This window comes from Sceloporus undulatus, chromosome 6, assembly GCF_019175285.1.
Source record: "Sceloporus undulatus isolate JIND9_A2432 ecotype Alabama chromosome 6, SceUnd_v1.1, whole genome shotgun sequence".
In the NCBI taxonomy this organism is placed as follows: domain Eukaryota; kingdom Metazoa; phylum Chordata; class Lepidosauria; order Squamata; family Phrynosomatidae; genus Sceloporus; species Sceloporus undulatus.
The window spans coordinates 133216923-133235150 of NC_056527.1; the positions used below are offsets into that span (position 1 = coordinate 133216923).

The 18228-nt window shown below is 43.4% G+C and overlaps 2 protein-coding genes across 2 annotated transcripts in view; both read left to right on the forward strand.

Moving 5' to 3' along the window:
* The window catches only part of LOC121934856, an 8032-nt gene extending 2308 nt beyond the window's left edge, over positions 1 to 5724 (forward strand). The window contains exons 2-4 of the mRNA XM_042475755.1: positions 1118 to 1325; positions 3206 to 3264; positions 3940 to 5724. Of these exons, the coding sequence (XP_042331689.1) occupies positions 1118 to 1325; positions 3206 to 3264; positions 3940 to 4190 (518 nt within the window). The 3' untranslated portion in view covers positions 4191 to 5724. The remainder of the gene's footprint in view (positions 1 to 1117; positions 1326 to 3205; positions 3265 to 3939) is intronic.
* A 5581-nt stretch (positions 5725 to 11305) lies between these two features.
* LOC121934745 (6-pyruvoyl tetrahydrobiopterin synthase-like) lies at positions 11306 to 17909 on the forward strand. Its single transcript, XM_042475545.1, has 6 exons — positions 11306 to 11461; positions 14115 to 14188; positions 15111 to 15133; positions 16422 to 16478; positions 16781 to 16851; positions 17659 to 17909. The coding sequence occupies exons 1-6, from the start codon at positions 11364 to 11366 to the stop codon at positions 17780 to 17782; spliced, it is 447 nt and encodes a 148-aa protein (XP_042331479.1). The 5' UTR covers positions 11306 to 11363; the 3' UTR covers positions 17783 to 17909.
* Positions 17910 to 18228: the final 319 nt, after the last annotated feature.

Here is an 18228-nt window from a genome sequence, read left to right on the forward strand (position 1 = left end):
TGATGATATTGTGGGAACAAGGGACATGGTTCTGAGGCAAGCAGAAACCTGGAGCCTCATTTAAGAAACATTCCCCACTAGGATCCAGTCAGATGCTTTTAAGACAATGAGATTGCAGACTGTATTCACATTCATTTCTGATCATGATGCAAGCAAGCTTAGATGAGGCAAGATTTAAAATGTTTCAAAAGGCACAGGCATGCAATGTACCCTGACTCCAAATGGTTGCCTACAAAGGTACCAAAATCACCATCATCCACGCCACCAGCAGCATCATACTTCTAGCTGGTGGTTTCCAGCATCACTGGGCTGCTGAATTCATTCTGGTTTTGAATGTGAATTTTAAAAACAGATACTGAGAATGAAACTGGGTGAGTTAGGAAAAGACAGGCCTCGACATGTTGGATTTCACCAATTTCAATTTATAGCAAACGTCTTGGACAGTGTCTTTCAAATTGAGAATAAAACCCAAAGCAGATGTTTTCATGGGAGTCACCGGCCACTGCTGCTTATAGAAGGAAAAGAACTGAAATGTTCTGCACTTTAGGACCAATTTGTTTTATTATACCCACACACACTGCAGATGGAAGAACTGAGTCTGTTCATGGCAGCAGAGCTCCAAATCAGAGGACTCTCCAGTTATTAACTCACTATGCTAATCCATCCTCAGCCAATTGCTTCACAGTCTTGCATACGAATGATGCCAAATACTCCATAACTATGGGGATTTTTGGCTTAACCAATGACCAAAGAATTGAGTTCCTGGTTTCTTTTCAACCCCATTCCTTTGCAAAAGACATACTTGTAGTTTCCTCTTTCTCTCCAAATTGCTGCAGGCGTACATCAGCATCCTTGCAATTGCTAATGGTTCTTTGTAGGATCAGACCTTCTACTTTTGGGGATTAGTCACACCCCATGAGTCAGAAATTCCCCCCAAATGCACACTTCCAAACACACAAAGATAGGAATGTGAGGGAATCCAAACACACCCATGCTTAAGACTTTCTGGAATGTGTTTTCCTTTGGCTGCTCAGCATTGCACAGGCCTTTCTTTTTTCCTATGGAAGGCTCAACACAATAAAAATGCCTTTTTTCCCCCTTTCTCTCTTCCTTCCAGTAACCATCACCGGGATAGCAAATGCAACCTCCCTTATCCTTCAGGCGGTGTCCTCCGAGGAGGGTCCGAATGGCCTTTGGGAAAGCGAAAACCAACCCATCGCATGCAGTGACACGGAGAGTCTGGTGCAAAAAAACGTTTCTGGCAGCGGCACTTGGACCCGGTGGACTTCCCCAAGTAATGGCAATGGGGCAACTGCCGAAATAAGGTGAGAACCGTGGCCACCGAAGGAAAGCAGTCATGGAAGGGTTCCCGCCCAAAACACTTCATCTTTGCAATGAATGTGGTTTTCACAACAGCCTTGCAAAGTAGGTCGGAGTGAGTCATAGAATGGGCGTGTCCATATTGCACAAATATAGCCACTTGATAACTGCTGTGGCTCCATCCTATGGCATTTTGAGATCTGTAGTTTCGTGACGTAAGTCCCTTGAACTAGAGTATCTCATGAAACTACAAGTCCCAGAATTGTAGAGGATGAAACCGGGGCAGTCCCAGTGGTTTCAAAGTAGTATAATTGTGTAGTATGGATAGTGGCACACATAGATAAAGGGTGCATCTTTTGTTGTTGTGTGCCTTCTATTATTATTATTATTATTATTATTATTATTATTATTATTATTAAAGTCTATTTACATAGCACCGTACGGCAATTGCCCTGATTTGTGCTCCTTGGCTGACTTGTTGGGATCGCCCCATTGTCTTGTTAGATCATATCTGTAGACAATGATCTTTGCAGAATCTAGTCCAACTGCTTTCTCGATAAAAGAAATCTTGAACTTGTGGAAAGTTCTTCATAGACCATAACAGAGGAAGCGAGATCTATAGGAACTCTATAGAGACATTACTAAGACAAGAAGTTATCAGAATTAAGGATTTCAGCAAATAATAGTGTAATCCTTCATTATCAGTAAGTTTCTGCTAGGGAGGCCTTTTATGGATGTCATCACAGCTTAAGAGAGCTACTTTTTTAGACTATTTGCTTTGTTTTTTATTTTATATATGCCTGTAAGTTTGAAACTGCTTTAACTGCCAGTGATGGAATCTGTGAATTTGCAATCTTGGTTGCACCAGCCCCCTGACAAGAAGGTGAAATAGCTCACCCATCTACAAATCCCAGAATTCCACAGCGGCAAGCCATGGCAGTTAAAGCGGTGTCAAACAGCTTATTTCTGCAGTGCAGATTCAGCTTTCTGTTTTCTCACCTGCTCCTTCCGCCATCCTCCTTATTTCATGGAGCAAAAAGGATTCCAGATAGACAGAGGGCTAGAAATAAAAGGGAAGATGGGTAAGAAAAGCCTTTGTAAGCTTTTGCAAAACTCAGAGGCTTTGTTCATGAGGTATAGCTGTATAACACTATGATTCCATTAACTGCTGTGGCAACACCGATGGAAGCAAACGTTTTGGCTGAGAAGGCTAAGTATCCCTCCCTAAATTGCATATACACACACACACATATATAAATGATGAAACCATGACAGTTAATGATGTATCATAGCAGTGCGGAAGGGCCGCGAGTTTCTGTCCATTGGCTTTGCACCTCCCCTTCCATGTTTCCCCATAAATAAAGACCTCTGTGGTTAAATTACTAAATATGGGGAGGCTGTTGAATTCTTGCAGTGGGTGCAAATCGCTAATATTTGGAACAGATATGAGAGAAGTGGCTGAGCAAAACAGGGTTCTGGGTAATGAAGGCCATCTTTGCCAATGGCGCAGACTCCTCACAGTCGTGGTAATATGTCTGGATTTGCTTCCATCAACATTGCCAGCTCTGTCGGACGACTCCCTGTTTTTGCAATGGTTACAAAAGAAAAGCCATTTGGCTGAAATCCAGGTTAAATGTGCCAATACATGTACCAATTGACAATATTGATATGCATAACAATCGATATTTCGTTCCCTAGATGCTCCTGAAATAGACACAAAGAAGGGAGGGGGAAGCACTTGTTTCTTGCTAAAAGAGTTTGACATTTTGCAGTAACTGGCCCACTTGCGTGTTTCCCCTCCATAATCACGGGAAGGCTGTTGAGAGCTTATTTGGTGCTTTTTCCTCACTCACAATGACGTTTCCTCTCTGTTTCGTAACAACAGGGCTTTCGTCTCCTTCGCCAACGGCACAACTCTGCTGCAGACAAGGAGCCTGGTGCAAGGTAATTTGGCAAGAACATGACTCAAATAATCTCCTTTAAACTTTAGCCCCTTTCTCCTCTACTCTCTTTGCAATGATTGGAGAAAAACATTGGGATTTGCAAACATGATTTATATGTCTTCTTACCTGTCCATCTCAAGGTGTATCCTTGAACTCATCCTTGGAACAACCAGTGAACAGTGAGGGTTGATATCAATCCCATTTCACGACTAGGGAAAAAAATGAAGAAGTTGCTTTCTGCTAATTCAAATTCAGGGCACTTTTAACCCAATTTTATCAACTCTTGACAGGGTTTCATACTGGGGTGTTATTGAAGCGAATAAGACTATTGAAGTGATGTAAGAATGATATGAAAGTGTAGTACAAATATACCCCCAGCTCTTCCACACCTCCATCTCTGGCTGGATCTACACTGTAGAATTAATGCAGTTTGACACCCCTTTAACTGCTATGGCTCAATGCTATGGAATTCTGGGGTCTGGTGAGATATTTAGCCTTCTCTGACAGAGAGCTCTGGTGCCACAATAAGCCACAAATCCCAGGATTTCATAGCATGGCACCATAACTGTTAAAATGGTGCCAAACTGCATTAAGTCTGCAGTGTGACAGCAGTGCACATGTCCTTGTCTAACAGCAGTGACTCAACTGTGTTTGTTTCCCTTTTCCCTCCCATCAGACATGGCCACAACTGTTGTCGCAACACCATCCACTGCCTCTGAGCCCACCTCCGGTTCCCACCATCCAACGCTCCTCGACAACACAACTGACAGCCACATGCTCCACAACGCAACTGTGGTCCACCCCAACTTGGCGTCTTCCCACCAGTGGACCAAAGGCCCTCCTCACAGTGGTGTTTCTATGGCACATGCCAGCTCCCTCCTCCTGGTGCTCCTTCCCATCTCTCTGGGCTACAAGCTCCTCTCCTAAGAAGGACCTCCCCAGAAGGAAGACCCAAGATTTAATGTGTGCTTCCATCTTCACCTCCAACTGGAACGTGAAGAGCGGAGGCATCCTCAGGCAAGAAATCTCACCCCTTTCCCCACGTCTCTCTTCTTTCCTCTACCAATGCCAAGAAGTACCCACATTTTTAATTGCACTTTCCCCATAGTCATCCTGATCTCGCCCAATTCTGTTGACACAAGAGACAATGACAGCAGAAAGCTGTATGGTAAAAGCCAAAGAGTGAAGGCCCAAGGGATGGTGATTTGAAGGGGAGGAAAAACTAATAACCCATGCTGCCAGGTGGCAAAATATAATAATAATAACAATCTACATACTCAGGGTAAATATTCAAATTGTTCCGCCAAACGCAGTAGGCTGAGGCACACTACCCGGATGCCTAATAGTAGGGCCAGTTCTCCATCCCAGGTTGCTATGAAGTACCAGTGCAAGAGCCAGGAATTAGGCTGTGAGTGTGTGTTAGTGTCTGGACAAAAATATCACTCCAGGGTTGAATAAATGTGAAGTCCATGCACTGAATGCACAAAGTAACCCTTACACTGAAAGGCAACATTGTGCAATGGAAGACACACTGGAGTGTGCAGCCCAATACCCAATATAATGTGCATCTCAATGCTATGATGATGATGCATCTCATGCACCTCTGCATGCATGATGCCACCACATTTGCAACCCAGCTTCTACAACCTTGAATGTTCCTCAAAAAACCCAAAATGTCCAGCTGTCTCTATTGGGGGATTTAAGAAACCAAGTGGATTCCAGGAGCCATGATTAGAAAATGAAGCCTTCCAGGGTGCCTTCTAGTGCCATCCCAAGTTTTCTGAACCTCGGAAGAGGGAGTAACAAACTGGTCAATACTTGGGGAACATTTGACTTCTGAATACACTGGAAAATGGGAGATAAAGCAGTCCGACTCTGGAATCACTGCAATGTCCACCAAGCTAAAACTGGAGCCATGATCCACAGGGAACTCTGCAAAAGTAGCTGAGAGCTGTATATGAAAAGCAAGGGAAGGAGAGACTGTTCCAGAATTCCAGCTTTGGATTTAAACACAGATTCGAACGTCCATTTCCTTCTAACCAACTTCTCCGAAGGGGGCCTACAATATTACGGGGAGAAAGAGCTCTTCATATGTATTATTCCCCTGCTGGCAGGGCATTTCCTCTGGGACTGTAAAATATTGCCCTTGCCGAAAATATACCCAGGTAATGATCCATGTTCCTTGGGAAATACCTCTTTTGCTGTCTCTGAAGACTCACCTAGGACAGGAATTTGGTCACAGAGGGAGGAAATGAAAACAAATTGGGGTTTGATACCTTGATGTCACTGTGCGTTTATTTTATTTTATGTAGCTGTAGATATTGGTTGCAAACTGGCCACGTTGGTTGCCAACAGCTTTTGTATAGACTGTGTTTCCTTGGGAAAATGTATTTTGGAAATCCCATGTTGTTTTAAAGACCTTTTTTGTCCCAATAAAGTGTCTTCATTACCTCCCAGGTAACATTCGCCTCTGATTCTTTCTTTTTGGGGGAGAGAGTGGTATTGAGAACTGGGTGACCTGTGTCGTGTTGTTGGCAAAAAGGTGATGGAGCCCATCTCAAGTTCTGCATTTCTGAAGGTCATGGAGGAAAGCAACCGGAAAGAGCAACTGTTAAATTTCCCCCTTTTTAATTATGCCTCTGTTGAAAAAGTCACAGGCATGACTTTGAATGAGTTTTAATCCCCCTAAGGGTTGTGCTTGTTCTCTTTGGAGCCAGTTTTAACTAGAAATCTTATTCCACCTCCACCTGCTTTATGTTGACATGCATCTAATGCTGCAGAATAACAACTGGATTTATTGGCACTGGGGAATGTAGGATCCATTTTAATGAGGACGACAGCGGCATTGCCCATCACTTGAGATGCCAATCGGAAACCAAAGCAGTTACCCTTTTAGTCCAAACAGTTCATGAGCAAACAGAAAAGACCAAGCATTGCTTGGGAATACTTTCTAATACAGGTTAGATTCCCAAAAGAAAAAGAAAACAAAGGGGACGTTTCATATTAACGTTCCCCATCTTAAACATACAAGAAACTCCAAAATACACATCACGGTGCTATCTGTATTAGGTTATCCAAAAAGGCATGGCATACATTGGTTGGGAATTTGAGGAGCTGTAGTCCACAAAATAGTATATCCAAGCTCTGAAGTCACAAAGGGATGAGGTGGCCCACATGCCTGCTATCTAAATGCCAACAACTGCCAATGGGCAATTGGGGTCTCTATGACCATGAGTTTGTTGGCGCACTGCAGGAACATAACAATCATTGTGCACACAGTTGTGCTTTCTTGATGGTGCAGTCCTTAGTGCAGCCAAACAATCTGCAAGCAAATGCAGTTGCCTCTCCCTTGTTGCTTATCACATAGTCAGTTACACAATTATGTGATAAAGTATAACCACTCCAGTGTATACATTTGTGTGTGCCTTCCAGTCGCCTGTCGACTTAGGGCGATCCCATGGATTGCATAGGGCTCTCTTATGCAAGGAAGATTCAGTTTTGCCAGTTCCTTCCTCTGAAAAATTATTATTATTATGCTTTATTTATATAGCGCTGTAGATTTATAGAGCTGTAGATTTATTGCTTCCAGCTCTGGTATTCATTGGTGGTCTCCCCTCCAAGAACTACCCAGGACCGACCCTGTTTAGCTTCCAAGATCAGGCAGAATCTGGTGCCTAGGGTTTTCTTAGACAAGGAATCCTGAAAGGTGGTTTTGTCAGTCCCTTCCTTTGAAATATTCCCTACAGTTTTGGTATTCATTCGCGGACCCCATGCACATCCTAACCAAGGCTGACCCTGCTTAGCTTCCAAGATCAGAAGGGATCTGGTGTCTTTGGGGTATTTACCTGCCTGTTGAGAGGTCTGCAATGCCCAGTATCCCCTAGCCAGTGTGACTATGATCAGATGGGACCTGGTGCCTTGTGTGGGTTATATATGTGTGCCTTCAAGTTGCCTGTCATGACAACCCCATGAATTGCATACATGACCCCATGAATTTCATAGGCAAGCAATTTCACAGGGTTTTCTTAGGCAAGAAATCCTCAGAGGTGGTTTTGCCAATTCCTCCCTCTGAAACAGTGCCTACAGCACCTTGCTATTCATTGGCAGTCTCTCATCCAAGTACTAACCAGGTCTGATCCTGCTTAGCTTCCAAGATCAGATGGGATCTGGTGCCTTTAGGGTATTTACACTAACTGGTATATATTTACAGTATTCCCAAAGTGTATAGGATCTTGGCTTTTACTCAAGTTCAGCACCTTGGATATCTCCTTTAAAGGGCAGAGAGAAACCTGAGTGCCAACTGCAGAAATGAAGCAGTTTGTCGCCACTTTAGCCGCCTTGATGCAAGCTATGGAATCCTGGGATTTGTAGTTTCGTGAGCTATTTAGCCTTCCCTGTCAGACAGCTCTGGTGCCCCACCAACCTACAAATCTAAAAATTCCATTGCACTGAGCCCTGGAAGTTAAAGTGGTGTCAAGCTGCTTTATTTCTGCAGCAGTCTTTGTTGATGTTGTTGTGTGCCTTCCAGTTGTTTCTGACTTACAGCGACGCTAAGGCGAAGCTATTCTGGGGTTTTCTTGGCAAGGTTTGTTCAGAGAAGGTTTGCCATTGCCTTCCTCTGAGGCTGAGAGAGTGTGACTTACCCAAGGTCACCCAGTGGGTTTTATGGGCAAGGTGAGAATCAAACCCTGGTCTCCAGAGCTGCAGTCCAAAGCTCAAACCATGCTGGCTCTCTGCAGCAATCTTTATGGGCATCCAAAGAACTTGGCAATGGATGGTGCCCCAGATAAATAAATTAATACAGCATCGGAGCCTCCATCTCCCTCCCTCATGCATGCACACATAGGTGAGGTTCCTGGACAGGTAAACAACAGTGAAGTCTTGCAAAACATCGGAAGACAGGGCGAGATGTGGCTTTCCTAATCTTGCATTCCAATCAGGTGTCTTCAGCATCAGATCACTCCAGAGCTAACCAGCTGCTAATGAACAGCCTTTATATTATCTGCTAAAGCCAACACACATAGGGCAGCTCATCCCAGCAGCTGAGAGAGACTTTGGCAAAGGCCCAACCTGGCAAGCTCCTTCCTACATTGCTATGCCACCTGTCCAATGTTTCCTGGCTGCAGTATCCAAAGCACCTGCTTTGAATTTCCCATCATGCCCCAGGACATCCCATCTAGCCCAGCCGGCATTATGGGAAATATCAATAACAGCCCCATCAGTTCGACACAAGGATACGATGAGGATTTAAGATATCACTTTCCCAGGTTGAGGCCTCAACAGTCATTTAGGAGTGTATCTAAACTGCAGAAATAAAGCAGCTTGGCACCACTTTAATTTGCCATGACTCTGTCCTACAGAATTCTGGGATTTGTAGTTTGTTGTGGTTCTGTAGGTCTCTGACAGAGAAGGCTCAAGAGGTCACAAAACTACAAATCCCAGAATTTCATAGCCTTGAGCCATGGCAGTTAAAGTGGTATTAAAGTGGATTATTTCTCCAGTGCAGATGCAGCCTGAACTGGTCCAACTCATGAGCAGAAAATGTTTGAAGGCTGCTGTTTTTCAATGTTGCATTTTAAGTGATGTGAATGAAGTTGCCAACTGATGGTTAAAAGCAGAAACACAAAGGCCAGAAAAATCAGTTGGCAGCCCTAAATCCCAGATGATTCAAAAGCTCTTTTTAAACGTTGTGATTCACAAATCCAGCCAGCCACCACTTCATGCCGCAAGACATTTGTGCTTATGTGATACATGCAAAGCAAAATTAACTTTGGGGGATCACAATCCCCAGAACCCCTCCCCCCAGCCAGCACAGCCATTTGGGGATGCTGGGACTTGTAGACCAAAGAATAACATTGCCATGCTCTGGATAAGTGGTTTATCTTTTGGCAATCTTTCTTCAGCAAATGAGACCCAAATTCTAGCCTCTGATCGACCCTGTTGGCATTCTCTGTACTCAAATCTCCAAATTCTCTCCATCGAAAAGGAAAGGGGAAGATTAAAAGCACAGTGCTAACCATTTTCCTTCCTCCTCCAAAGGAATTCCTGGCTGGATCCAGGTTCCCAAACTGGTTCCACGTAAACCTGAATCGCAAGGACAACAAAGCCCACGTTCCTCCCACTTGGAGCCAGATGAGCAAGTCTTTTCCTCCACCAATAAGCAATTTAAAAGGTGCATTTGGGATCACCAGCCCATATGATGCAGTGGTTTGAGCAGTGGACTATTTATTTCTTATTTTATTTATTTATGGTATTTATACCCCACCCTTCAGCCCTAAAGGCTATCAGAGCGACTTATCAGACTACAATTCTGGAGACCAGGGTTCGAATCCAGATTCAGCCATGGAAACCTACTGGGTGACTTTAGGCAAGTCCCGCTCTCTCAGCTTCAGAGCAAGGCAAAGACAAACCCCCTCTGAACAAATCTTGCCAAGAAACCCCCATGATAGCTACACCTTACGGTTGCCATAAGTAGGAAACGACTCAAAGGCACACAACAACAATTTGGAATCACAGAGCTGTCTATCCGTCTTTCTAATTGGCCTCCAGCGATCGGAAAATCCAGCTGCCTGTGGCTGTTTCATTAAAATGCTCCCATTTTTTGTCACTTTTCCATCACTTTCCTGAAAGCTCTTAATGAGACATCTAGAAGCAGGAGTCGAGCCAACCCTTTGTAAAATAAATGCATGCATTTATTCACTTTGCCACACAGAGCAACTGTCTGAACACTGAAGTGCTGTTTCTAATGACAACGGGATTTTCATGGCAGGATTTGTTCAGAGAGGGTTTGCCATTGCCATCCTCTGAGGCTGAGAGAGCGTGACTTGCCCAAAGTCATCAAGTGGGTTTCAGGACCAAGATGGGAATCAATCCCTGGTCTTCAGAGTCCTAGTCCAACACTCAAACCACTATGCCATATGGCTTCCTTGAAATGCAATTCACCTTTCTTTTTGCAAAAGAACAACAACAAGGCAGTCCATGGACACTTAAGAAGTCTAGGACCACAAGGACTGTATCAGTACCACATATGGCCATCCACTGCCCAGCCTTTGTACTTACATAAAAGTATTTACTGCAGCATTAATTCACCATAGGTTTACATAAAATGAAAATAATTAATAAAATGAAGTAATAAGCACAGCTAAAACTCCACCGAAGATGGAAAACCGGCATCATCCACTAAGAAAACGCATCTGAAGCCTTCTAAGCAGCATGGCAGATTTGTCACAGAGTAATCGGTTTGGTGCAACAAATGCAGTCTTTTATAAGGGGACGGTTGGGTGTATCAAAAGGATTTCAGGGCTGGTTTTTTTTCAAAGGCCAGCTGACATGGCCTTATGCTTTCAGGCCCCAATATAACTTTGTCACAAGACTAGGAGCAAGAGGCCGAGGTTATCCAGACTGGAGTGACAGCATCTCCTTGGCAGGGAGGAAACCACATGTCTGAAATATCAAGGCAAACAAAGAAAAAGGTGCCTCTGTCTTCAGGATTATGCCTTCAGCATTATCTTCTCCTGGACAAAAGCTAGGAGGGAAAAGACTTACAGCCCTGCCTGACCGCCTTGCCAACTGTGAACCATTCTGTTTCTCCATATTCTGTTCTAACAGTAGCCTCTAAAAGCCATTTATATCAATGTAACAAGACTCAGGCAGCCATGATGAAGACATCACCTTTCCACAACCTCCAAGAAAGTGTGATGCCTTGCACAAGAGCGTTCACTTTGTCATGAAGCCACAAGAAGATTCCAGACTCCTGTCTCCTTTCTGACCTCCATCGCCACCCCTCCCCAAAAAAACCTAAACTCAAGCTCAGTTCCGAGTGACAAATGAACCTTGGCTAATTCCAAATGTAAAGAAGTGCCCTATGTCAGTCCAGGCCTTAAGCAAAGAGGAGACATGGCGAATTAAATAGCAGAAATAAAAAAGTGAGGGAGGCCAAAATGCATATATCCTGGTTGGGGCCAGGAATCATGCTTCTTGAGGAACAGATTTCAATCTGCTTGGCCTTGGATCATATGACGACTCGTGGGGTATATTTATCTGGGCCTCTCAGGAGGGTTTCCACTTGGAGCAGCGGTGGACTAGAGAGGGCTCAGAACAATGCAGAGCATTGCCAAAAACCCCAAGATGAGTACAGCCGGCAAGATGACCTTCCTTTCACGCAGTGAAACCTTTGCAGCAGCCCATAGACTGAGGAGGTAATGTTGGGGAAGGAGGCTTGGGGGAGAAAAGTGTGTTTGGGGAGTAGTGGGGACAAAGTGGGAAGAAATCTGGTGGAGCATTCCCATACCATCCAACTGCCCTGAATTGGCAAGGACAATACCAGTTAACCCTCTGTCTTCCCACTTTTTCAGCTGCTTTTAAAATGACCTGGTTTCTTTCTCTCTTCCTCCCACTTTCCCTCTTTGGCCTCAGCTTACTTCAGTTGCTGCAAACTGAGTTACAAAGTGCCAATGTAGTTTGCAGTCATCCAATTCAGCAATGGAGAGAGGAGACGAGGAGGTGGAATCTTGCCCTTCCCAGGCAAAAGCAAATTGCTCCAATCTCTCCTTGTTAACTTTTGCCACCTCGACTGCACACTGTTGTTGCTTGGCCACATGGGCCCCATTTTTCATCTGTCGAAATGTTGGAGGGTATGTAATTCCGGAAAGAGGACTTGTATTGTGTAGGTGTACAAGCGACACCGTGGAAGCACCAGCTTCGTGCCACAGCAGACCAGGTTTGGCAGTGCCACTGTGCCAAGGGGAACCTTCCCTATGGCCAGAGCCAAGTCTTTTCTAGACCTCTATCTGCTCTCCTCTGGCATGACTGAGACCAGAGATGTTGTTGTTGTGTACCTTCAAGTTGTTTCCGACTTATGGCATCCCATGAGGTATCATGAGGTTTGCTTGGCAAGTTTCTTAAGAGGATATTTGCCACTGCTATCCTCTGAGGCTGAAAGATTGTGATTTGCCCAGAGGGTAGTGAGCACAATATGCCAGCCATTTCTTCATTTCCTTTACAGCTGGAAAAGGAAAATTGGGATGCACAACAGGAATTGGGTCATAGTACCTCACCTAAATCATTTCCATAACTAGGTGATAAAGGGTTCGATTTGCTGTTGTTGTGTGCCTTTAAGACATTTCTGACTTATGGCAACCCTAAGACAAAACTATCATGGGGTTTTCAGGGGCTGAGAGAGTGTGACTTGCCCAAGATCACCCAGTGGGTTTCCACGGCCAAGTGGAGAATCAAACCCTGGTCTCCAGAGTCATAGTCCAAAGCTCAAACCACTACACCACACTGGCTCTGGATTTGCTACTGCAATCCAATTCGTCCTTTTTTTCACAACTGTAAGAGACAGAAAGTCTAAGGAGACTCAAAGCCTCCTCCATTTCTTTCTGCATCTTCTTTTTTTCCATGCCCAACTACTCCCTCCTCCATCGACTTCAACCAGCTGGTTTAAAAATAATAATAAAGCAGCAATCTATAGGTGAAGCATAGTGATGCATGTTAGGTTGTTGTGTTGGATTCTGCCATCCCCAACCAGTGTGACCATGGGGCAAGGATAAAAATAGTGGTGGTCTTACAAGTTGTGGAGGACCAAAGGTTTTCTCCACCACAGGAAACGTTTCACAGTCCAACAGGTCCCTTGGCCAGTTTTGCACCCAAACAAGACAAGGAACAAAGACTTCTAGAAAAAAGACGAGAGAAATCTTATGAGAAAGAGCAAGCAGTGGGCATAATCTTTCAAAACACCATGGGTCTAAAACTGTTTGATAGTGTTGTACTGTTTTGTATTGTACCAGTTTGTTCCTACCTAACCTTTCCCCAGAGCTAGGGATCAAGGTGGCTTAAAAGCTGAAAAGAAATACAAGTTGTTGGTTTAAAAAAAAAACAACTCAAAACACACATGGACAAAGCTCTGTTTCAAATGGCATCGCAGAGTCTATAGAACATGAAAGTCAGGGAGAGCTTTGCGAAAAGGCAGAGCGATGGCACTAGAAGGAAAAGAAAAACGCTTCTTGTCCAAATACAATGACATCCAAAATCCACACAATAGTGATAACTTTGTGGAACCGACCAAAATGCACAAATTACATGTTGCAAGCTTTCAAAGTTTCACTGGCTTCTTTGTCAGGCAAAGATGTTAAAAATCATACAGAAGAAAAGAATTTATGATGAAGTTAGGAAGGGGGCAAGATGGCATCAGAAAAGATGGCCTTGCTCAGAGTGCCATAGTCAACCTAACTGTTGATTTATTTTGTATTTATTTTAGCCACAAGCCTGCATTGTGTCCAAGTTATTTAGAAATATAGGAGTTTGTAAGGTTGCCAAGCAATAGTACTTTGTTCATAGGGAAATAAGCCTTATTGCCTTGGACTTTCTGCTGTTAAAAGCAAAGGGCCTGAGACTGGTAGAGAAAGTTGGCAACCTTTGCTATGGGAGGGAATGAATAAGACACAGTGTGAGCTGGTGGAAATGGAGGGTAATGCTGGCTTGTGCCATTTTGTGTGCAAAAATGGACCAAGGATGGACAACGCAGTCTTTTCAGGAGACAAATCTACACAGAGAGACACACAATGGGAGGATCTAAGAGTGCTTTGCAATACAAATGAGTCAGAGAATTAGTTTGATGGACTGTTTCGGACCAAAGAGGCTCTATTCCAGTTACCATGGCTGACCATGAATGCCAAATCCCCTGTCTGTGACCAAAAGGAGCCCCTTTTCTCATACTTCTTTCCATCTCCAGTGAGGGAACTGTGCATCTTGCTCCACCAAAAGAAAGATGGTGGTCCCTTTCAGGCTTGCCCTTGTCTTATTCACATCACATTTTCTTTTCCCCCCTCCACCTGCCCCATTGTCTTCCAGCAAATCTCTGACTGATGAGGAGAACCAGAAACGTTTTGGGAAATGCAGCCATAGTCATGGGCACAACTATAAAGGTAAGGAGGAGGTCTACCAACGGCATGCCTTGCACTTGGGATAACTGGGGGGTCCTGGGGGTTGTATAGTTGGCCTTCCACATTTTCAGTTTTGATTTTTACAGATCTGATTATTCATGGTTTTGATTAATATCTTCTCTTTTGGAATCAGTGCAAATCTGCCAGAGGTTCACCATGGAATTGTGCTGGAGAACCTAGAAGCTCCTAGAGGAAACACTTCTCTAGGCGTTTGTAGGTCCTCCAGAATTATTCTATGATCAGCATCTGGCAGATGTTGACCATAGATAGAGTTGCACTGGAGGAGATTTCTAGAGCAGTGTTCTCTTAAGTAAAAAGAATAGTGGGTTTTTTTATTGTGGTTTTTCCAATTCATGGGGGTCTTTCATCCCTATCCCCAGTGAATGTGGAGGATCATTGTAGTCTAAGCAAGTAACTTCTCCAAGGTCTGGATAAGAGCAGAGCATGTTCTTCTACAGGTAAACCAGGTACAAAGCAGGATGATTACTCTGCACTGTGTCTGTAAACGTGGGCTTACATCCATGAAAACCTATGCAAAAATAAAAACCAGTTAGGTTGCTGCAACATTGCAGAATTAATGCAGTTTGACACCGTTTTAAGTTTCACAGCTCCATCCTATGGGAAACTGTCGTTTGGTGAGCTGGCCAGAGCTCTCTCAGAAGGCTAAATATCCCACAAAACTAAAAATCCCAGACTCCCATAGTATTGTGCCATGACAGTTGAAGTGGTGTCAAGCTGAATTAATTCTTCAGTGCAGATTCAGCAACAGATATACTTCAGCTGGAGATGTGCTGCCTTTCCTGGTTCTTTGCTACCATCTTGTGGTACAAAAATTAGATGGCTGTTCATTCTTACAATGTCTTAACAAATACTTCTCCCCCTCCTTACCCATCTTGTTTTTCAGTGATTGTGACCATATGTGGAAAGGTAAGCATGCAGGTGTTGTTGTTGCTTTCGTCCTCATCCTCATCATTCTTCGTCTTGCTGCATATTGTTTTGACTGTGTGTATATAATTAAGATACAGATGCATACTTTTATTAAAAAGCTAAATTCTTCAGCAAAATTTGAAAGCTGCCACATCTGTTCACTATCCAGAGAACAGGGTCCCAGAAGCACATTGCCTCCATACATGGAGAACCCATCATTTCCTCTATCATCAGTGTTTAGGTTGAGAAGGAGGTTCATTTTTAACCCAAATGGCACCACATCCATACATATGAGAGAGGTTATCAGCAGCCTCAAGAAGAACCTTCAGGGTTACAATAGTAACCCATAAAAATAAATACCTGACAGGAGGAAAGAGCTCCTCAAACATCCCAAGGAAAACTTGATGGTGCTTGGTAACCACATTTCATGTCAACTGCGAGTCAAGCTAAATGTTAATAGGAACATGTATTAAACCTCGAAGTTAAAGCATTGTCTTTCCCAGAGTAGGATTCTCTCATGGAACATGTGTCTCTTCCATCAAACCTGCAAAGTGGGCTTGCGTCTAACCTTCCCATCAATGAAACAAAGCAAACTAAATGCAAGATGCTTCCATTAAGAAAAGGACATGCTGTGACAAGCAGACATTTTGTACCACTAGGGGGAGCATCTCTTGATAAAACAAACTATGCTAAAAGTATTGGCTGTTGTCTTGTATTGCAGTTATGGCTCAGTAACTGCTCTGTAGTCAGTAACACCATGCATTTACGACTGTGGCATTATAACCTCCCCCAGACGTACCTTAAGAGCCAGCAGCTGCTTTGAGCCATGGATGTCTGTTCTGGATGCAGGATGGCATTTCCAGCCCTGAGTGCTGGATCCTGCCATGCCCAAATTCCTAGCAGAACAGACCATTCCTTAGGTGAGGATATTGGCTTTTAAAGTAGGTTTGGGAGGATCAGGCCAGGAGATATTATTTAATTAATTATTTATAACAAAGTAGGCAATATAAGGTCTCAGCTATTGTCGTTTGACCCCAACTGCTGGAGGTAACAACTGAAAACCAGACAAGAAAACAATGTTAATGAAGTATCATTGGAAGACAGCAGGATTAAACCCAAGCAGTCCATGGTGCAACATTTTGTGGCAGGTCTCAATTATTGTCTCTAATCCCTATTGAATAATCTGTCCTTCATGCATTATTTTATTTTGTTGTTACTAAAAAACTAATTTTATATATTAGATAGATGCAAAAAAAAATGAATGAAAAGCAAACCTCTTGTCTTACAGATTGATCCCATCAGTGGCATGTTCATGAATATTTACAAGCTTCAGGAATACATGCAGGTAATTAGAAACTAAACCATTCATGCGCTGCTGTGATACTTGGAGAGGAGGAAAAAAGGAAGATGGGGCTCTTCTTGCCCTTCCCAATAAGCTTAGGCAAAAGCAAACTGCTGCAGCCTTTCCTCTTTAATAACTTTTGCCACCTTGACCACACTCTGATGTTGCTTGGTCACATATGTTCTGATTTTCGTATGTGAAGGAGTTTATGCAAAGCCAGATTTTTCACAATCCTCTGTGTGTGTGTGTGTGTGTGTGTGTGTGAAGGGAATGCACCAACTTCCACTTTGCTCTCTCATCTTCAGGAAGCAATCATGGTGCCCCTCGACCACAAAAACCTGGACGAAGATGTCGATTTCTTTGCCAATGTTTTGAGGTGGGTAGCTGGGAAGAACCAGAGTCGGGGATGCTGGGGGCTTTTGTCCCCAAAAGTAACTTCTCCAAGCTCCTCTGCATTAGTACATAGGTCTCAGACATACAAAGAGGAGATCGATAAAATTCAGCTATATAATTGACTCATAGACTATAGTTCAACAATTGATTTGCATAACCAACAGGATCCATGCCCTTGTGCAGGGAATGCCTCTTTTGTGTGCAAGAAAAGCATTTTATGGGTTGGGGAAAAAATGGAGGAGGGAGGCTGTGCAGAAAAATGCACTTTTGCAAAGAATTTACCCTCCCCAAAAATACTCACAAACAGCAAGGAAACTGCACCACTACTTTGTTCCTCTCACACAATTTTCTCAAAGGTCCCATGTCATGAAAGCCCATTATTTTGCAGGAAAAAAAACAGTAATGAGTATTCCTTCAGTTCTTAGTGTACACAAGAGACAGATTTGTGTAATGCAGTGCGGACATAACCAAACAATGGTTATGATGAATATGTCGTCTCCCCAATAAACCCATTTTCCCTTCCATGGTGGGATAACCTCAGAGAATACACTCTTCAGCATTCAGACTTGCAAATTAAACTCATGTTTGCCTTCCAAGGATCAACCAGAAAACAAAGCAAGCTCAATGCAAGATGCAGACGTCAGGGAAAGCTTGTGCTATGACTAGGCTTGCCATAACCCGGCGGCCCCTATGACAAACACACTAATACTGACTTCGTACAAACACTGATTCCGTCTTCTGACTTCTCTTCCTTCATCCTCAATTCACTCCTCTGTTCTTCTTTCACCAGCACAACTGAGAACCTAGCTGTGTACATCTGGAACAACCTTGAAAAAATTCTTCCCCTCGGATGCCTCTACAAAGTCAAGGTCTATGAATCCGACAGAAACTTTATTGTATACAAAGGAAACTAAATACCATTTTGTTAAAAAAGACGAAGACAAGGGGGAGCTATGGCCTGGAGAATTATTTTCCTACAAGTGCTATGTTAAAGGTTCTTTTTTTTAATGTCAGTGACAATCCCTCATTAAAGATGTTTGCTAAGTACTCTGTGGTTGCGTGTGCTGCATTAATAATAACAATAATAATTAAAATGAAATGTAAGTTCGTGCTGCTTAGTCCCGCTCAAAATGGAGGGCATTTTGGAATCCCTCCAGGAGAGAAGGTTGGGATGGAGGATGTGTCCTGGAAAAGGAGGACAAATGTTCCCCATCCAAACTCCAACCCCATTCTAGTCGAAGACCAGTTTAACGCCCAAAAGGTGTTTCCCCCGTCATTTCTGCACATCAATTAATATTTTAAATATTTTAATTAATATTTTAAATATTTTAATTAATATTTTAAATATTTTAATTAATAT

Coding starts and splice junctions, on each gene's coding strand:
- LOC121934745 (XM_042475545.1), top strand. CDS start 11,364: ATGCAGAGCATTGCCAAAAACCCCAAGATGAGTACAGCCGGCAAGATG. Junction 14,189..15,110: donor TCATGGGCACAACTATAAAG/GTAAGGAGGAGG, acceptor CTTGTTTTTCAG/TGATTGTGACCATATGTGGA. Junction 15,134..16,421: donor TTGTGACCATATGTGGAAAG/GTAAGCATGCAG, acceptor CTTGTCTTACAG/ATTGATCCCATCAGTGGCAT.